The sequence below is a fragment of the Solanum tuberosum genome, unplaced genomic scaffold, assembly GCF_000226075.1.
Source record: "Solanum tuberosum cultivar DM 1-3 516 R44 unplaced genomic scaffold, SolTub_3.0 scf00173, whole genome shotgun sequence".
NCBI classification, from domain to species: Eukaryota; Viridiplantae; Streptophyta; class Magnoliopsida; order Solanales; family Solanaceae; genus Solanum; species Solanum tuberosum.
In genome coordinates, this window is record NW_006239104.1 from 51961 (window position 1) to 73770 (window position 21810).

The 21810-nt window shown below is 32.7% G+C and overlaps 3 protein-coding genes and 1 pseudogene across 4 annotated transcripts in view; 1 reads left to right on the forward strand and 3 right to left on the reverse strand.

The window, feature by feature from the left end:
• Positions 1 to 4047: 4047 nt before the first annotated feature.
• On the reverse strand, positions 4048 to 4907 carry LOC107061911 (uncharacterized). Its single transcript, XM_015311906.1, has 3 exons — positions 4688 to 4907; positions 4463 to 4573; positions 4048 to 4295 (listed from the first exon to the last, which is right to left on the reverse strand). The coding sequence occupies exons 1-3, from the start codon at positions 4905 to 4907 to the stop codon at positions 4048 to 4050; spliced, it is 579 nt and encodes a 192-aa protein (XP_015167392.1).
• A 2198-nt stretch (positions 4908 to 7105) lies between these two features.
• Positions 7106 to 9060, reverse strand: LOC102595676 (salicylate carboxymethyltransferase-like; annotated as a pseudogene).
• A 3011-nt stretch (positions 9061 to 12071) lies between these two features.
• LOC107061916 (zinc finger BED domain-containing protein RICESLEEPER 2-like) lies at positions 12072 to 12974 on the reverse strand. Its single transcript, XM_015311919.1, has 2 exons — positions 12225 to 12974; positions 12072 to 12144 (listed from the first exon to the last, which is right to left on the reverse strand). Exon 1 carries the CDS (start codon positions 12916 to 12918, stop codon positions 12280 to 12282), a length of 639 nt encoding a protein of 212 aa, XP_015167405.1. The 5' UTR covers positions 12919 to 12974; the 3' UTR covers positions 12072 to 12144; positions 12225 to 12279.
• A 6811-nt stretch (positions 12975 to 19785) lies between these two features.
• Positions 19786 to 21810, forward strand: part of LOC102588922 (chaperone protein dnaJ 1, mitochondrial) — a 21408-nt gene continuing 19383 nt past the window's right edge. For both annotated transcript variants that reach the window (XM_006354502.2, XM_006354500.2), the window contains exons 1-3: positions 19786 to 19946; positions 20679 to 20741; positions 20840 to 20933. In XM_006354502.2, coding sequence (XP_006354564.1) covers positions 20685 to 20741; positions 20840 to 20933 — 151 coding nt within the window. In that variant the 5' untranslated portion in view covers positions 19786 to 19946; positions 20679 to 20684. The remainder of the gene's footprint in view (positions 19947 to 20678; positions 20742 to 20839; positions 20934 to 21810) is intronic.

The window sequence follows — 21810 nt, forward strand, 5'->3', positions numbered from 1 at the left end:
TGATATTTTGTCAATATAATGATGTGTTAAACTTTGAAATTGGATGATCAAGCTTTATCGAGAGCTTGAGATTCATCCATGGTTGTTTCTCTTCTGTTGTTGCATTAGGAACGAAGAAGAGAGAAAAAGGAACTGTAAAGCATTGTTTGTGAGAATGTAAAAACTAATTCATTCCATCTGTAAGTGTACATTTATAGTAGACGAATGGAATATATCTAACAAACTACTGTGACTAATCTACAGCTATCAATTAACTAACTAAGTAACCGACTTAATCAACAGTAAGCTAGACTAATGCACTGTACAACATAAATATACAACACACTACATATTACATATCTCAATATGATGTATATGATATATATCATGTGGATATTATAGATGACTGGACAATCATTTTATGAATGAATACCATATGTGTATACGATATATACCATGTGAGATATCATAGAAAATTGAGTATTGTTTTTTTTGAAGGAATGCATATGACACATGATGTACTTTGTCAATATAATGATGTATCTTGTCTATATATGATATACTATGTGGTTTTCACCGAGTAGTAGTATTTTTTTTTTGAAGAAATAAACCATTTTCTTATGATATTATGTTAATATACTAAGGGGAAATGGTTTGATATACTCCTCAACTTTGCTATTTAAAGCTGATATATTCCTCGATATGAAAGTGGCTCATATATACTCCTATGCAGGGGCGGAGCCAGCATATTATTAGGGGGTTCATCTGAACCTCCTTCGGCGGAAAATATTACTATTTATACATGGTTAAAATTATTTTTTATGTATATATCGTATATGTCGAACCCCGGCCAAGTTCTTGTGTTTACTTCTTCAGTTTTTGAAACCCCTTGTTAAAAATCCTAGCTCTGCCACTGCTCATATGGTTATACAAATGACTCACATATACTCTTTTCCTCTAATGGAAGAAACAAATTAATTTTAAATTAATTTTCTTTGAAAAAATATAATTCCATATGGGGGTATATATATTTGATCCCCTCATACTTATTTTTTTTCACTTTTTGTTTTAATGATTAATTTAAATTTATTATTTTGATGGTCAAATTTATTTATGTTCACTAAATTTCTTGTAAAATTTATTATAGATGTCCCAATTTTTTTTTTTACAAATACAAAAACTAAAATACAATATAGCCACCAAAAAATAGTTTTAAATTATAATATAATCACAAAAAATTAGTTTGAGTTTTTTTTCTTTACACTAAATAATGGGGGGTTTCAAAGAGTGTTGATAGCCCCTGGAACAAAGAGCCTGAGTAAGCTTATCATACCATTGCATGTTGGCCTGCTTCAAACCATACAATGACTTTCTTAACTTGCAGACCAGATTAGGATTACTGAGAACCAGACCTGGTGGAGGCTGCATGAAAACTTCCTCATGGAGATCTCCATGAAGGAAAGCATTATTGACATCTAATTGGTAAATATTCCAGCCTTTCTTAGCTGCAGTGGCAATTAAGGCCCTCATAGTGGTCATTTAATGACAGGGGAGAAGGTTTCAGTATAGTCAATGCCAAGTTGTTGAGTATATCCCTTCACCACCAGCCTAGCTTTGAACCTTTCAATACTACCATCTGCTTTGTGCTTCACTTTGTACACCCACTTATACCCAATGGCTTGCTTATGTGGTGGTAGAGGGATTAGATCCCAAGTATGATTGGCATGTAAGGCATTAAACTCTTGAGTCATAGCCTTTTGCCAAGCAGGATTGATGGCAGCCTCTCCATAAGAAGAAGACTCATTGTCATGACAAATACTCTCAACAAGATTCTGACTATGATGGTTCAATGAGTCAGGTGCAATGTGTTGGTGTAATGAAAATAAAGCATTGAGGGAATGAGATGTAGGCTTCAAGGAGTGGACATAGTCATTGAGGTGGACAGGGACCTTAGATGTCCTAGTAGACCTTCTTACCACAAGAGCATGAGTGGTAGGTGATGGAGTGGAAACATGTATTACAGGTTCAGAAGGGTCTATGGGCAAACTATTAGGACTAACAACTGGAGAGTTATTATGTGGTGGATAGTTATTATGTAGTGATATGGGAGACATCTGAATGGCAGTGTTGGGATGACAACTTGTATTAGTTGACACATAGTGCATATGCTCCTCATTACAATTATTATTGGAGTAAAAAACAACATCAGGAATATGTCTACATGAATCAGTAAAAGAAGGCAGTTTAAAATGAAATATGCTCTCATGAAAAACAACATCTCTAGATATATGTATCTTCTTAGTGGCTAAACTTAGGACCTTGTACCCCTTGGTTCCAAAAGGGTATCCAACAAACACATGGGGAGTAGTTCTAGGGTCAAATTTATGATTGAGATTTTTTGGAGTAATGGGGTAGCATAGGCAACCAAACACTTTCATGTGGGAATAGTCTGGTTTTTTTTTTCTGTAAGAGTTGAAAAAGTCATTTGTCTTTGAAATGGGTTGTGGGGGGTCTATTTATTATATAGGTTGCTGTGAGTAGACATTCTCCCCAATATTTAATTGGAAGTTGGGATTGGAACAGGAGTGCTCTGGCAGTCTCCAAGAGGTATTTGTGTTTTCTTTCAACAACACCATTTTGTTGTGCTGTGTATGGGCAACTCTTTTGGTGGATAATGCCTTTGGACTGAAAAAACTGATTAGATTCTGTGTTTGTGAACTCCAGACCATTGTCTGATCTAATGATTTTAATGTGAGTATTGAATTGGTTTTCAACTAAAGTGACAAAGGCTTTAATGACTTGTAGTGCATTACTTTTGCATGATAACAGATGTGTCCACGTGCATTTGCTGTAATCATCCACCATGGTAAGAAAGTATTTATACTTATCATATGGACCCCATAGGTCAATGTGAAGTAGTTCAAAGATTTGTTTGGTAAAAGTGATCTTTTCAGGAAAGGGTAGCCTTGTTTATCTAGCCATAGGGCAGATGTTACATAAAAAAGGCTGTTTTGAAGAAAAATGGGCAAGTATTGATGAAATACCCTTCATTTTGCCAAAAGGAACATGTCCAAGTCTGTTGTGCCACATCAAATCTACATTATCTTTATGAAAAACAGAAGAAACAGGAAAAGATTGTACTTTATTGATATTCAAAGTAAAGAATGAAGAATTACAATGTTTGTCATTGCAAGGATTACTAGTAAAAACAGAAGATAAAGGTAAACTAGAGGCACTGAGCTGCCTTTTTTCAGAACTAATATTAATGACAGTAGTAGAACATACAAAGTTCTTCAAGCAATGAGAGCATAGGAGGTAAAAGCCATTTTCTACTTCACCAATCTCCAGAGGCCTCTTCATTGAAGGGCCTGCAGAAGACATATTTTATTAGTAAAGGAAATGATGCTTTTAGGATTTAAAGTCAAACAATGTACAGAGATTAGATTGTATTTGAAAGAAGGAGCATATAAAACTTTGTGTAAAGTAATTTCAGATGTCAAATGAACACTACCAATTTCAGTTACTTTGACCTTATAACCATTCGGAAGACTCACTAGGACAGGATAGGGTAGTTGTTTAATATTGGTTAGATGAGATCTATGGAAAGTCATGTGGTTAGATGCACCTGAATCTATGATCTATATGTCTTCTCTTGCTTTTGAACATTTGCATGACAATTTACCAAATTCAATAGAAAAGATTCTGTTAGAACAAACTACAATACCTGCAAAATTTACAGATTCATTGGCAATGTTGTTGTCTGATGATTCTCCTGTGTTTGTAGGATGAAAATGTTGTAGAAGGTTCACCAAGTGTGCATACTGGTCCTTAGAAATGCTTAGCTGTTGCTTTTCCTCTTTCATATCACCTCTAGTAGACAACATGTCTGCAGAAGGTCCTTGAGCATGTGCCATTTTCTTTCCTTTTCAATCAGAATTGTTGTTGTTGTTGTTCCTGAAATTCTGATTCTGATAATTCTGATTGTTTTGGGGGTAACCATGAAGTTTATAGCATTTTTCCTTAGTGTGACCTGGTTTCTTACAGAATTCACATATAACCTTATGTTTGTTAGAGGATTTGAAGAATAATTGGTTCTAAAACCACTTCCACCCCAGATGCATCATAACTTGGCCTAGAAACAGTACCATTGTTTGCATTATATCCCCCAGATCTTGAAACACTAGCACTAAGAGATGTGGAGGCAGTGCCTAGTTGGTTACCAGGTCTGATTTCTCTTTGCCTTTCATCCTGGACCAGCAATGAAAAGGTTTGTGGCAAAGAGGGTAATGGATTCATCATCAAAATGTTGCCTCGTACTGCAGTGTATACTTCATTTACCCCATTAAGAATTGTATAAGTCTCCTGTCATGTTCTCCTTTGTGTACACTCTCCTTCGCACCACAAGTACAAGCACAATCACACTGTGTTTTCACATTTAAGTTACTCAACTCTTCCTATAGTTTCTTCATTTTTGTATAATAACCAGTTATGTCCAAAATTCCCTGTGACAAATCATTGATTTCCTTTTGAATTTGATATAGCTTCGCACCATTGGTTTGATCATATCGATCCTTCAATTCCCTCCAGAGTTCAGCTGCATCGTTCACATATTCGACACTATCAACAATCTATTTGCCTAAAGAGTTTAGAATCCAAGATGTGACCATATCGTACCATCTCTCCCACAAATGAAAATTTGGGGAATTACTGGTCGGCTTCTCGCACTTGCCATTGATGAATCCAAGCTTGTTCTTTACTGACAAAGAACGTAGTACACCTCTTCTCCATGATCTATAACCAGTTCCATCAAAAGTATTTGGTACAAGCATTGCACCCGGATTATCAGATGGATGTATATACAATGGACTGGACGAATCAATTGGGGCATCAGTAGTATTAGTAGCAATATTGGTAGTATCATTAGTCATCGTCAATAATTATCAATTCGTAAAGAGTAAGAGGAATAGGGAAAGAGAAAACAACAGAGGATTGAGAAGCTTGAGTTTTCAATCGAGATGAACAAACTCACACAACAACAGATCGATAATACATGAGGAATTGATTGCGGGGAAATCGACCTGATGCTCTGATACCATGTCAAACTTTGAAATTGGATGATCAAGCTTTATCGAGAGCTTGAGATTCATCCATGGTTGTTTCTCTTCTGTTGTTGCATTAGGAACGAAGAAGAGAGAAAAAGGAACTGTAAAGCATTGTTTGTGAGAATGTAAAAACTAATTCATTCCATCTGTAAGTGTACATTTATAGTAGATGAGTGGAAAATATCTAACAAACTATTGTGACTAATCTACAGCTGTCAATTAACTAACTAAGTAACCGACTTAATCAAACCGTAAGCTAGACTAATGCACTGTACAACATAAATATACAACACACTACATATTACATATCTCAATATGATGTATATGATATATATCATGTGGATATTATAGATGACTGGACAATCATTTTATGAATGAATACCATATGTGTATACGATATATACCATGTGAGATATCATAGAAAATTGAGTATTGTTTTTTTTGAAGGAATGCATATGACACATGATGTACTTTGTCAATATAATGATGTATCTTGTCTATATATGATATACTATGTGGTTTTCACCGAGTAGTAGTATTTTTTTTTTGAAGAAATAAACCATTTTCTTATGATATTATGTTAATATACTAAGGGGAAATGGTTTGATATACTCCTCAACTTTGCTATTTAAAGCTGATATATTCCTCGATATGAAAGTGGCTCATATATACTCCTATGCAGGGGCGGAGCCAGCATATTATTAGGGGGTTCATCTGAACCTCCTTCGGCGGAAAATATTACTATTTATACATGGTTAAAATTATTTTTTATGTATATATCGTATATGTCGAACCCCGGCCAAGTTCTTGTGTTTACTTCTTCAGTTTTTGAAACCCCTTGTTAAAAATCCTAGCTCTGCCACTGCTCATATGGTTATACAAATGACTCACATATACTCTTTTCCTCTAATGGAAGAAACAAATTAATTTTAAATTAATTTTCTTTGAAAAAATATAATTCCATATGGGGGTATATATATTTGATCCCCTCATACTTATTTTTTTTCACTTTTTGTTTTAATGATTAATTTAAATTTATTATTTTGATGGTCAAATTTATTTATGTTCACTAAATTTCTTGTAAAATTTATTATAGATGTCCCAATTTTTTTTTTTACAAATACAAAAACTAAAATACAATATAGCCACCAAAAAATAGTTTTAAATTATAATATAATCACAAAAAATTAGTTTGAGTTTTTTTTCTTTACACTAAATAATGGGGGGTGGGGGGAGGGGGGGGGAAGTAAGAAACTCAAATAATGATAATCAAAGAAGTCAAAAAATAATTTATGTATGAAAATGATTAAAATATACCTTGAACTTTGCTAGAAGGATCATATATATACCCCTACATGATTTGTTTTTTTAAAAAAAAAAAAAAAAGATGAAGGGTATATGTGAGTGACTTTTGTAACATTAGGGGTATATATGAACCATTTGTACAACGGAAAGGATATATATAAGCTACTTTCATATACTATATGCTAGAATAAGTTGGTTTTTGAGATACAAAAAATAAAAAAGGAGAAAGAAGCTCAAAATACTAAAGAGAACGGAAATGTTGATGTCAAAAGAATAATAACATACTCTGTGTAATTCCACAAGTAGTATTTAAAGAGGATATATGATGTACGCATACATTATTCTTATCGCGTGAGATAGAAAAGTTATTTTTAATAGACTCAAAAAATGTAATCAAAACATGCTTCTAAAGAAAAATAACAACATCACAATATATATATTACATAATACATAGAGCAAATGAAGCAACATGATGATGATAGTAAAAAAATAAAGAATAAGATATATACTATGCTTCCTAAATACGAAGAAGAGGAAATTGACCCTTACACAATACTCGAAAACAAAAGAAAAAAACCCTCAGTGCACAAATACTTCATTAATTATCATTGATCTCTTATAAAATATAAGATTATTATAATTAGATGACAAGTGATTATTAAAACTTTAAAAAGTACAAGCATATATTCATAGGGCTAAGGGTACCCTAGTCATTTCTTTTAATCAAAGAGACTAACATTTGTGAAAATATTCTTCTCTTTGGCCATAATATTTGCATAAATGTCTTTGCACTTATTAAACACAACATCCATCAATTTATCATCATCACCAAAATGCCTAACAAGTAAAGGTTGACCAACAGCTCTTACACCCTGTGCCTCATTGTAACCTTCACAACTAGAATCCATATGATGTTCTAAAGTTTTCAACAGATCAATGGTGAAAGATCCCTCCTTCTCAACTATATACTTTATTTCTGCAGGAGATGGACAATACAACGGAACATTGAATGAATTCACTTTCTCTTCTTCTATCAATCCCTGTATTTAATTTATAGTCGTAGAAATGTCATGACATATGTTCAAAATTTCAACATGAGTACTAATTTGGTTTTACGTACCTCTGTAACCCAAGTCTTTGAGCGCGATGGCCAAAGGCTCCAACATAAAGCGACACACATTGCTTAAGTGATGCTCATTTTCTCTATCAGGCATGGTTAATACGATGCGCCCACCTTCCACCAATTCTTCTGAGCGATACTTGAGAAAAGTAGCAAAATCTCTTTCATATTGCTTGGAATATGCTTTGAGGACGCTTGATGGGCTTGTACTTGCTGCATAAATAGTTCCTTTGTTATTCTCAATTCCATCAGGCACCTATATATCATCCAAAACGTACCTAAAGTCAGCTACCTGAAATAAGTATTATATCATTTTCTTTCTAAATTAAATACGATAACAACATATATATATATAAATACCTAACATCAGTCTAATTTCACAAGTGAAATATGAGGAGTGAGCTCGATAAATAAAAATGCATTTAGTGCTTGATATTTAAACTTGGAATCTCAGTTACTTTATATATATATATATATATATATATAATGTAATTAAAAATCTATACATGTGTGTGCATGAAACTTACCTAGGTGTGGCAATTGGGTGGGCTGGGTTAAATTTTGGCGAGTTATAATAGGTTAAGACAATAATTATGTCAAGACCCAACCCAACCCAAATTTGCTTGGGTCAAAATGAGTTAGGTAACGGGTTATATAAAAGGGTCAAGACCCAACTCAATCCAATTTTTACTAATCTTAATTGTTTTATTTGTTCTTTTAAACTATTTTAGTACCTAATAAAATTATTATTTTTATTATAACTATATATAACATATCCAATTGAAAAAAAAAAGTCTTTTAGAAATATTTTGACAAGATTTGTCATAAGCCAATTCGGGTTACATATCAACCCATTTTTAATGGGTTGGATTGAAATGGGCGGGTCAATAACCAACCCAAACTTAACCAGGTTGAGTTTGATTTTGTCACCCGTAAGCATACCTGGGAAAGCCAGTGAAGACTGTAAGAAGAGTGGACAAAATGTAGTTTTTTGGAAGGAAAAAGTCTAGTATAGAATGAACCAGCAACTCCTGCAACAAAGCAATTTGGAGGATCAAATAATAATCCATATTCTGTTTTTTCAAATCTTCGTGGAATGTTGGCAACAATCGAAAAATGGTATTAAAATCATTGCCAGGAAGATCATTCAAGAAAACATGAAATTCGGGGAATTGTTGGCCATTGCTTGTACAATTCTTCTCGAATAGTTTGAATGAGTTGGGAAACTGGCAAGAAAGTGTTAGGTCCAGAGGAACAACCTAACTCCGCAATACATATGGTTTCTCTTGTTGAAAGGCTGCGGTACAAAGAAGATATAACTTCGTCTGTTATTGACTTTGTCATGAGGATCACCTTTTGCTGGACATATATATATATATATATATAATTCAAAGGTAAATTATCAAAATTTGAATATTTTTTTTAATTCTACTGCGATTCATTTGATTTACGAAAATTAAAAAAGTTGTGTGATGATACCTGAAACAGAGAATTTTTTGCATAGCTAGAGTCTCCAATTCCTTCAGTCATGTGAAGAACATTAGCAACTTCCATTTTTTTCTTCTCTTGGATTTCTCTGTGGATAGGAGTTCAATATGTGTGTTTGGTATATAGGATGTAATGTGGCGCTTTGTTATTTTGATTTTGATTTTGATTTTGTAGGTTCATATCATGATTTTAGGAAGTTATTTTTCTTCCTTTTGTCAGAGATTTCTAATGTAATAAATACAAAAGATTTGATAGCTCTAAAAATTGAGATTTTGCGGGCCGTAAAAATTGACAAGTACATTTCATCCCTATAAATTTGAATTACACCAAACTTTTTTATTGGTGGTTCAAAATTACATCAAACTAAGTAGGCGTTTGAATGCGGTACCATATCACGATATAAAATTGTGAGATGAAATCAACATTTAGACATGCGATTTCACGCTGATTTCATATCATGAGATGAAATCTCATATTCTTCAAAAATCATGATTTGGGAATTCCATATCATGATTTGAGATTTTTTAAACACGAAAATTGACCTACAAGTTTATATTTTGTTAAAACAACCCCACATTTATATCTATTAGTCATTTATTTCATATGTAAATAAAATTTATAATCATATCATTACTTTTTAAAATTTATTATTTTCACCAACATAAAATTTATTATTACTTTAAATCCATTCCCACTTTATCATTTATATACATCAAATTCATTATTTTTTAATCAAATTTATTACTATTACTCTAATGTTTAACTAAAATATATTTTTTCATCTATATACTCACCACAATGATTTTGTAATAATTTATTATGCGATTTTATAAATCTTTGTTAATTCGTAAGATTGAATAAATAATTTGGATTATTTTAATAGTTTTACAGCTTGTGTGATTCTTATGTTTATGAGAAAATATACAACATAAAATTTCAAATCGCGTGTCCAAATAAAAATTACAATTCCATCTCATGATTTTATATCGCATGACTAAAATTACACACGCCAAAATACAAGGACAAGTGGAGCTCTGTTTCCACATATATAAATTGAAAAAACTAACTAAAGAGAGAAAATTGTTGGCAGTTTTTGCCTTCAAAATAATATCCGTCTTAACTTATAGGATATCTCTAATATGAACACCATTCCACGCCTTGTAATTCCATCCCCATTCTCTTTTTTGCTACCCCTAATATTGTTGTTTTTTTTAAGAAAATGTTTTTTAATATTTTAATGTGTATAGTTTATCAATATGAAAAACACAATAAATATGCAATTCAAAATGGAAATTATAATTAGGTATTATATTAATAAAATATTAGAGACTTTTAATTTAAATAAAAAAAATATAATAATTTGATAAAAATTACAATATTTGAATAAATAAATATTTTTTAAGTATGATAAAAACATTTAATTTGAACTATTAGACTACAAACAAAATTTATATCAATAAAAAGTTTTTTAAAACTAAACATCATAGATCTTTTTTTTTTTTTTAAATCTAGAAATAAGAATACAACTTTTATCTAAAATATGACTCCATTACAAAAATTAATTTGTCTTAAAAGATATAAAAAATAAAAAAATAAGCTTAAACACTAATTATTATTTTTTCTGTTGAAGTAATCAACATGATCTGATGGTTTTACAGTCATAGGGGTGAATAGTGCCCCAGTACTCCTCCAAGCTTTTTCACCAAAGGTGAGTGCGCTTGGGACATCTATTGTCCCTATATAAGGAGAACTTTCGTCCGAACGCAGGATTAGTTTGCGAAAGATTTGACTAGATGAAATTCAATGAAATTGATTGCTTAAAGTCAAACCCTAATAAAATGTTAAACATATTCAATAAAACTAGCTTATGGGTGTGTCACATGTGCATCTCTTTTCAATAATTTTTATCTTAAAAAATCACACATGTATCAAATGAAATTAATTGGTGGCTTAAAGTCAAACATTAATAAAGAGTTTTAAGAATATTCAATAAAACTAGTTTTTGGGCGCATCATACGTGTATCTCATGTGCATTATGTGTATTACACGTGTATTTTTTATCAATTAAAAACTTTATTATAAAAGCTACATATATACTAGGGGTGGGCGTTCGGTTCTTCGGTTCGGTTTAATCAAATTTCGGTTCGGTTCTTCGGTATTCGGTTTTAGAAAAGTGTGCACCATAGTTCATACCAAACTAGATCGGTTCGGTTCGGTTTTTTCTACTTCGGTTCGATTTAGTTCGATGTTTTTAAATCGGTTTTTCGGTGTGAATAAAAATAAAGAGGGAATATGATAAAGTGTTAATAGTTTTTCAATATGATAAATTGTTTCTAGCATAGATGCCATGTTGCTGCTCCAGCGGCCAGCCAACAATATGTGACAGAATCAGCCATCAGGCAATTAACAAACATTCAAAACATGAGGCTGATCAGGTCTACAAAGACTTGTCCAGTGTCCACACATTTTTTTTTTTAAAAACACAACACCATCAAACAACACTATCTCTTTGGATACACGATTCAAATTTCAACACATTCAAAACATGAGACTGAGCACATCCAGTTAACATCCAACAAAATAACATCAATGCAACATAATAAATTTATGTAGCTGCTCCAGTGGCCTGCCAACAAAATAACATCAATGCAACAAAATAAATCTGTGTAGCTACTTCAGCGGCCAGCCAACAAAATAACATCAATGCAAATTTTGTGTAGTTGTTGCCTGCTAACATCAAGGCTCCAGCCAAAAGGCAACAACTATTTTTTTTACAAGCAGAGTAGCAATAGCAGACAACACTACCAGACTTTCCAAATGTTTCTAAAACATAAGTCACAAAACTTAAAACACCACAAAACAATAAACACAGTCACAAGTCACAACACCCTTCTTTGTTGTCTTGAACCACCACACAATGTTTTCAAAATCAAAACAAATGAGCGAGCTTTAGAAGATATGGTTGAACTTGAACCTAATAAAAAAATTAAACCAAAAGGAAGAAACTTAGTTATAAGTCAGAATATTTTAAGATACAAAAAGATATTTTATATCAAACAAATAAAGTATTGAAACTCACCATTAATAGCAAAAGAGCAAATTGTTATCATACGTCAACAATGCAAGAATCCCTTCCACTGTTTGCCATTTCTAAAGATAATTTAAACAAATGTCAAGCAACATAAATAAGTAGATTAGTTTTACAACACACAAACAATATGAAAACTCACCAAGTTCAAGTTTCTCAAGATATTCCAAACTTTCTTCCACACAAATAGAATTAGGCTATTTTCTAAGCCAATCTTGAGCACAAACAAGAGATTGCACACATTTAGGAGTCAAAGAACTTCTGAATCGATCAAGAATACGCCCACCGGTACTAAATGCACATTCCGATGCGACACTTGAAATTGGAATAGCCAATACATCACGAGCTAACTCTGAAAGAATAGGAAATCTTAGAGCATTAACTTTCCACCAACTTAAGACATCAAAATCATCATGTTCAGGTTCTTGATCTTCTTTAAGGTATCTCTCCAACTCTGACTTAGCAGCCCCACTTCCACTATTTTCCTTTTGTTTCTTCATGTGAAGCTTAGTTCTCAAAGCTTTTGTTCTCGAATTTTGAGAACAAGAGCTAGATGAATCAGATAAATCCGATAAAGTAGATCTAGATGGAGATGATTGATATTGAGATTCTTTTGAATATTTTCTTAAATAATCTTCAAACAAAGTTTCCATATAAGCCTTCACTTGTTTATCTACTTTCTTTCCGTTTTCCTCCCCAAATAGTTCTTCAAGTCCAAAGCTAACATACACAAATTTATTGCGAGGATCTAACACAGAAGCAATATAAATCATTGAGTTCATCTTATCAGGAGTGCCCCAATATTTCTTGAACTTCTTTATCATCCCATCAGCCATATTTTTCAAATTAAGATCTTCACTTGTAAGACACAGTTTTAAGTATACATCAAGCTCACATATATCCTCAAAAATGAACACTAGATGTAACATAATGTGAACCTGAAACCTTTATTGTAAGCTCATAAAATTTTTCAAGAAATTTTACTACACTTCTCACATTTGCCCAATCATCACATGCAAGTGTACCAGCAATACTTCCATCTTCACAAATATGAGTAGATAGATAAGTTTTAAAATGTTCATCAAAAAGATCAAACCTATCAAAGGCCTTTTCAAAGTTTTGTGCCGCTTCCAACATCAAGTAGGTAGAATTCCACCTAGTAGGCACATCTAGCGACAATGTTTTACTACAATCTATCTTTTGGACTTCACAACATTTCACAAAGTTTCTTGTTCTTGCCGGAGATGATCTAACATACCTCACCATTTGCCTAACCCGTTTGACAGAAATATCAATTTCCTTCAAACCTTCTTGCACAATTAGGTTAAGTATGTGAGCCATACATCTCATATGAAGATGCTTGCCCTCCATTATGTTCGTTCCCCACATATCTAACTGCTTAGATAATTCTGTAATCATAACACTATTTGAAGAAGCATTGTCAACGGTAACAGAAAACACATTATCCAAGTTCCAATCAAGCAAGCAATTGCCAATAGCCTCTGCCATTTGTTCACCCTTATGACTAGAGATGGGGCAAAAATTTAGTATTCTCTTATGCAACACCCAATTTCTGTCAATGAAATGAGCAGTCAAACACATGTAATTTATTCTTTGCAATGAGGTCCATGTATCAGTGGTGAGGCAAATCTTTGGTTGTATTTCTCTAAAAGACTTCTTCAGATTGTATCTTAGTTCACTATAAAGTGTATAGCAATCCCTTGTTATTGTTCTACGAGAAGGAATTCTAAATAGAGGTTGGGCTTGACTCATAAACTTTTTAAAACCTTCCTTTTCTACAAAACCAAAAGGTAGTTCATCCATAATTATCATTTCAACTAAAGCCTTCCTAACTACTTCTTGTTCAAATTTCCAAAGTGGTGCACGTGCATTAGTAGACGAGAAATTTATCTTAGATTGAGAAGTAGTTTCAATAATAGACTTATAAATAGAGCACCTTGCTAAGTGTTGGTTCAATGCAGTTGTACCATTAATGGAAGTATAGGTATGAAATTGGTGACAATACCTGCACTTCGCTCCACACATACCATTCTCAACAACCTTATCAAAATGATTCCAAACTTTGGATCTTGGTGCTATTTCTTTTCTTTTCTTTTTAGGTTGGGTGCCAACACTGCCACTATCAAGTGAGTTATTGTCATTGCTATCATTGTTATTATTAGGTAAGTCATCACTTGAACCACCAACACCAATTCTATTGTCATTCTCCATCTGCAAAAAAAAAAAAAACTAAAGTAGTGAGCAAAAGAAAGATTCAGTTGCTGCTGCCTGCTGCACTTTCTCCAAAACCCAATTCCCCTTTCATTCAAGATTCAGTTTTTCACAACACATAAGAAGTTTTGGCATCGAAAATAGCTCCAATTTTGCAATCTTGCACAAATTCTACAAAAAATATTGGTTCTGTTCTTCGTAAAGGGCAGCAAGTTCATGCCCAAGTAACTATAAATGAAATCAACAATGATGGTCCAAGAAATACGTACCATTTTTCGGCGTCGGCCGTCGGCGATGGTCTAAGGCGAGAAGAGTGAAGACTGAAAACTGCTCACTGAAGTCACGGGACACGGCGCCGGCGGTCGGCACTTCTCAGTTGATGAGTTGAATTGAACTTTTGTTTAGTTTTTAGACTTTGGGGCTTTAGGGTTCATTTTAATCTTTATTGTGTTTTATGACTTTGTCATATAAAAATTGAAATGGGTCACATGACTCACATTATTAACTAATTAAGTAATATAATTTAAATATTTTAAAATTTATTTAATAAAACTTCGGTTCTTCGGTGCACCGTAGTTTTGGGACCCTTGCACCGAACTCCGAACCGAAGAACCGAACTTCCAAAAATAAAGAACCGACACCGAACCGAAACACCGAAGAACCGACACCGAAGAACCGAAATAATTCGGTTCGGTTCGATTTTTTGATATTTATGCCCACCCCTAATATATACTACCTCAAAGAAACTTCAAACCTATTATTCTGGATAACCTTGGTACATTGGCTTCCCTGACAGCTATTCTAGAAGCATTTAGAAGAGTCACAAGACAATGTCTTTTAGGTGGAAGATTTTAAAGAATTGAATATAAAGAGATATTGTGAGTAGCATTATACACCTGACTGACATTATATCCCGTTAATATGACTTTTGAAATCAGTCACTGCGAGTTGAAACTTTGGTGGGGGTAGCCAACAAAAAAAATTATCAAGTAATTATCAAGAGAGTACCAACCAGTGGAAAGTGAAGCATGAGACCTCTTAGAAGTAGGATGGATTAGCTAAATGTCAAATCTATAAGGCTTTACTAAAATCGACTTTGCTTCAGCTTCCGATAAAAATGAGGTTTGGATGAAAGTGATTGCTAAGGAAAAAGCAACTAGGAGAGTGAGAAAAAAGATGGACATGTTTAATTCTTTGGATAAGAATAAGAACAAGGATATGATGCTTATTATTGTGAATACGAATAAGGATATAATCAAAAGTGTATTAAAAATATATATAGGAAGAGGATATATATGTCAGACATTAATTAAGTCAACTTTGAGTAAATGATTTATTGATAATTTATAAAAATGAACTGCATCATACATAAATTTGTCTTTTCCTCTCGAGAAATAGTTGGAGAATTACAAAAAAAAAGTTGAATATTTTACCACCAACCGATATCCCCATGAGGGTTAAGAGGTAGAAAGATTAAGACTAATCAAACTAATAGGGGTTAATAGTTCCCAGTACTCCCCCAAGCATTTTCACCAAATGTGAGTGTGCTTGAGACAACTTACTGTGCCAAAGGCACAAAGCAATAGAAGAATTGTTTTCCAAAGGTAGGACTAATTTGCGAAATTAAGGATATCGGAGAAATGACAAGGCCCATTATGTCGTTTATCATTTGGTTAGTATTGTCAAGTTTGAATCTATGAGTACATCCAAAGAAAATATACGAAAAAGAAATTTCTTAAACTCATTGTGAAGAGTAGAAAGTATACATTTCCATAGCTAAATCACCATACGAGTAACTTTGATAAAAATAACTCATGACATAGGTACATTGGCTTCTCTGACATTTATTTTGCAAGCATTTAGGAGAGTCACAAGGCAGTGCCTTATATGTAGAGGAGTTTAAAGAGTTAAATATAGGAAGATGTTAGGAGTAGCACTGGACACATGACTCGCATTGTATCCCGTGGATGTAACTTCCAGAATCAGACATAGTGAGTTGAAACTTTGGTGGGGTTCCAACTGAAAGATTTATTAAGTAACTGCCAAGAAGATCCAGAACCAATTTAGTGGAAAGGGAAGCAATAAAACTCTTAGAAGTAGGGTGAATAACCTCAATACAAAATCCACCATACTTTTCTTCCGCTTTCGATAAAAGTGAGGTTTGGGTGAGGGTGATTGCTAAGGAAAAAGCAATCAAGAGAGTGAACGAGAAGATGGTCATGTTTAATTGTTTGGAGGAGAATAAGAATAAAAGTAAGGATATAATGCTTAGCTTTTTGAATAAGAATAAGGATTTAATCAAAGCAAAGTGTTATAAAAGGAGGATATATTCACAAAGCTAAGCACTATATCCTTGTTCTTATTCTTCTCCAAACAATTAAACATGATATATTCAATCAAACTAGTTTTTGTGTGCGTTGTACGTGCATATCGTGTGCATTATGTGCATTACACGTGCATCTCTAGTCAACTAATAATTTTATTTCTAAAAATCACATATATACTTAAAAACTATGTATACTGACGGCAAAGTATAGGACAGTTCTGGCAGCGTGGGCAAGACGTTGTATCACCACTTAGACTCATAGTGGTGGTTGTCGGTTAGAGAATCTCTCACAAAAACTATATTATTTTATTATATGAGTAAAGTTAGTTTGTTACTGCATTTCCTTTAATGAACTAAGTTGCTTTTACTATTTTATAAAGCTTTTTCATATGTTGTATGTGTTCATTACTTTATTCTAAGTTAAGTTATTCATGAGTTGAGAAGAGCCAATATAAGTGTTTCTTTCAGAATCTTTTCAAGCATATGTATTGTTTAGCACTCCAACTCGCATGCTCGTACATTCAATGTACTGATGCCAGTTGGCCTGCATCATCTTATGATGCAGACGCAGGTAACCAAGATTAGCATCCAGCGTCTCATTGATCCAGCTTGAGCATTCAGAGTCTGTTGGTGAGCCTCCTTACATTCCGGAGGACTCTTTTATTTGCTTTCTAGTCTTTCAGATGTTAGGATGATCGGGGGTCCTTTCCCGACATCCCTCTCTGTTTTAGAGGCTTCATAGACAGTTAGTAGTTCAGTTGTCTTTACATCATCATTCAGATGTTGTTTAAAAACTGAGTTGTCATTTTGGCTAAACTATTATTTCTTAAGTTATGCATGAATTATATTTTCTTATGTTTAAGTCTTCCGCTGAGTTAAGTAATCCAGGCCAAGGGTTCGCTTGGGGCCAGCAATGGTCTTCGAGTACCAGTCCCGCCCAGGGTGTAGGCTCGGGGAGTGACATTTGTTGTTACGTAATCTTGTATGTAAGATAATATAGTGTTTAGTTTTAATGACTGATAGGTTTTAAGTATTATTTTATAAATTCTGTGATGTTAAATTCCCGTGTGAAGAGTTGCGACTTTTATGAAGAGTTGCAACTTTTATCAAAGTTTTCGACTTTTATGAAAATTTGCGACTTTTATGAAAGGTTGTGACCTTTACGATAAGACACAATAAATATTTGTTCACACTACCTTTGTCTATAAATAGAGAAATTTCCTCTCATTTTAAAACAACGATAATTTTGAACTTATTCTTCTTCATCTTGACAGTTAAATAATTGTGTACTTTGCTCTTGTTGAATGACTCACTGACACTATTTTTTGTATCAATACACTGGTGAATAAAATCGTTCTTTCTTAAGAGGACCTATTCCTTTAAATCTCGGGTACTAGGGGGAATAATTTCCTTAAGGGGACTGTGCATTCAGTGAGCTTGATTTTTTCCATTTTGTTTCATTCTATTGTTATAAATCCTAGTATGTTTTTACAGTCATTAATTTATGCTTATATTATTAATTGTTATTTTTGAGTACATGCTTTAAATTTTGTTGTTTATGTTTCTGCAATATTATTGTTATAAGTATTTGTTAGTACATATTAAATAAAAAACATTAAGTGAGTATTCAAGCAAGTTTTCTCTACTGGAATTGTTGAAGGTACAATAAAAAAAATCCTTACAAATGTCTAATTTGTTCATCAGCAACGTCATTTCTTCACATACAAGGATGATATTTTGTGTTCTTTAGAAAATCCTCGGAGAGTTAATAACTTTGCATGCCCATATTTTTTTGTTTTTATGTTGTTGTTATCTATTTTTACTAAATTTTATCACTGGATATTATGAGTACTTTAAGGATTGAAAATTGATTGAAGTGTTAGTCAATTTTTTTAGGTATGTTATTTTAAAACATGAGAACTTTTCTGGTTAGAATGATTTGTTATCATCATTGAATATCTCATAGTTTACTCCATTTAATGTATGTTTTTTCTCGCTGTTTTGGTTGTCTCCTTAAAATTGTATTGATTATTTTCGTTTGGTATGTATATGATCTCACTTGGACAAAGCTTTCGTCCTTTTAATGTTCTTCTCTTTTTCCTTCTCATTAAGCTCTACTAAATATTTTTGGTGTGAGTTATGACTATTTTTAGCAAGCTTAATTTGAAGAATATGAAACAAAACTTGATCTAAATAAAAGTAATAGCTTAAGCTACAAAAGATATGTCTATTAACATTGATTTGTTGTCCTTTATGTCCCAAGTCATTGCTGAGCATTTGAGTTATCTAGGTTAGACTCATTTTTAATTTTTTAATGTTCGAGAATATTTCTTTAACATGAGTTTCGAATCCAACATGTTGATCTACTTGTACTTTCATAATGCAACAACTATACATACATATTTTCTGAAAAAGTCTTAAAGTTGCATTGATGAAACATCTAGAAGGGCCTTCATAGCAACAATTTAATGAAGAATGAATTTCTAAAAGGGTCAACAATATTATTTTGCTGTTGTTTCAAATTTATTTTTCTCCTTCTATAAATTTTGTTAGAGTAACAAAGTAACAATAACGAAATGTGGTGAACATTTAACCTCAGACAAGTAGATTGTCTTTAAAAAAATTTATTTATATTGTTGTGGTGTACATTTTTAACGGTCTTAACTTATTTATAACTAATATTGATTATCGAAAACTTTTATATAATTTATTTTTAACAAGGAGTTATTCTAACAATAAAATTATCAGTTCTATATTTTTCATGTACAAAAAAATAGAAAAAAATATGTTTAATCGCTACATAAAAACATCACTCAGTTTTAACAAGACAATTATATCATCAAACATATATTATGATATTTTTAATCATTCATTATACATTTAAAATTCTTGAGATATATGATAATGTCAAATCATTTTATTTATGTTGAAATGTTCTTAAAACCTACTAAAATTTACTTTTGTTTATAACAGTCGATTATTAGAAAGGTTGTTCAAAAGCTTAGAAAGATTATTTATTCCCGCGCGAAGCGCGGGTAAATTACCTAGTAAGAGCATAAAATAAAATTAATTATTAAATAAAAATTGAGATATAATTTGACAATCGACCCTTTTTCTCAAAAATTATAAAAAGAAAACTAAGGGGTCAAAGCCCTAAAAGAGAAAACCTCATGGGAAGAAAAGAAAAATTATAGTAACTTACAAAAACTTAAGACCCAATTAAAGCCGCTCCATAGAGCATAAAAAGTGAAACATTTTCAAGATTGAACCAAGAATTAGACAGTTCAGTTGCAGATACTTTTACAAGTAAGCCTAATTTCTCTCGATGTTATTTGCCTAATTTTTTTAATTTTTTCTGTTATTACTTTTAGGTTACTTGGCAGTGTATGGTGTTCTGGTTTTTTGAATTGGCAGTGGGTATATGATCTTGTATTTGTATTTGGGCTGCTTTCTGTTGATATAGTAAGTTAAGATGAGGAATGCCAAACACTGAGATTAAAGTGAAAAATGCCAAAGGGGTAAATTTTTATGGATGGGAAGCGAAAATCTTTACTTAAAGAAGTTAGTGGAAGGAGGGTGTGTGTTAGATGGTGTTGTAGACTTGTAGCTTAAAAAGCTAATTGTGTTCTTCATGCAATTCTCGCATAAAACATTGTGTTCGCTATGGAGGATTGGTCAAACTTTCGGAAAAATATTTTCTTTAGGAAAATAAGTTGGGATAACAAGTTGTACAAGTATCCTCCAACACACCTCATCTTCACCCTCATCCCCACTTTTCATAGTATTTGTTTAGATTATATATAAATGATTTTTGGATAATATTTTTTGCATTAAGAAAATAAGTAAAAAACCCACTTATTTTTGTGGAGAACATTTTCTAATAATACATTTTCCTTCATAGAGAACACACCCTAAAACTGAAGTGGTTAATTCTTGCCGAATATTATGTTATTATCACATCGAGCGTTTTTTTATTCACCTGGGGCATTTCACTTTAGCTTATTATTTGACTCTTTTGGCTTTTGGAATTGCTTCCAGCTCCAAATGGGCAGACTGAGGTGGACAGGAGTTTCCCCAAAATCTATCATTCAAATTGTTTTGGTAATATTATTGAAAACTCCTGCAATGTTGTTCAATTTACAAGTTATATTTCAGAGAAGTGGTAATATTGTTCCTAAACTCTTTTTCTCCATTTCCAGTCACAGCACTCAGTTTCTGCAAATTCAATGATCAATAAAGGGAATGTGTGTTCACATGTTTCAGAATATCTACCTACATTACTTAAAAATCGATGTAAGAGGCTTACCTTGAACTGTAACTTGTGAGATTGAACTCTTTTCTATGTATCAAACTCTGCAATTCTAAGGATTTTTTGCCATGACTCATGAGCTACTTGTCATTAATTGAGCTCAACTTTGTGCCCTTAGTTGTTAGTTAGGTTAATTGGGCATCGGTTGTGGTGTGAGAAGGTACAAAAATTTAAACTTTACCTTCATTGAGTAGTGGTAACATAACGAGGTAATAATATCTCGGATTTGTTACAAGCTTCATTGATGTGGACAATTTACAGAAAGGTCAGGCTGGTCTAACTAATTTGTGTACATTAAACAGTCCTCCAAAAAGCAGTTTACCTAATTTGCCACCAATTATAGAAGAGGTGGCAGATACTTGTTACAGAATAGGTGGAAAACGTGTTTCTTAAAGCTTTTGTTTAATGGGCAAAGCCAGTGTAAGCAATTTCAGAAGGTGTATTAGGACCATATATTATCTCTGTCGCTTGAGAAGCAGGAGGAGGGGATAGATGCCAGGGTTGCATAGGGGTAAAATTGTTATCCTAAGACTATAAAGCAAAATCATGTCACCAGCTGTCGTGGTAGGTGCATAGTCACCTAGACAGAATAGAGGGATTTCACAACCTGCAATTATGGCTGATGCACTGGCTTAGTGCATAAATTTATAAAATCATAAATTAATTATTAAAAAGAGTTCCATGCTAAGGATAAAACCATACCACTGCATTAGTTAATGTACTTCCTCTGTTCAATTTTAAAAATAACAGTTTCAAAAATTTACTTTCTCTGTTTTGTGATGTAATCATCTGTTTCTTTGCCTATCCAACTAGTCTCAATATAACCATACCACGTCTATGTTGCATATTTTACTGGTAACC

Excerpts from the sequence above, each read along its gene's own strand:
- LOC107061911 (XM_015311906.1), bottom strand. The coding sequence starts at position 4,907 with ATGACTAATGATACTACCAATATTGCTACTAATACTACTGATGCCCCA. Across the intron at positions 4,574-4,687 it reads CAAGTGCGAGAAGCCGACCA|CTGAACTCTGGAGGGAATTG; the intron begins GTAATTCCCCAA and ends TGAACGATGCAG. Across the intron at positions 4,296-4,462 it reads GGGAATTTTGGACATAACTG|TACGAGGCAACATTTTGATG; the intron begins GTTATTATACAA and ends TATACACTGCAG.
- LOC107061916 (XM_015311919.1), bottom strand. The coding sequence starts at position 12,918 with ATGGCTGATGGGATGATAAAGAAGTTCAAGAAATATTGGGGCACTCCT.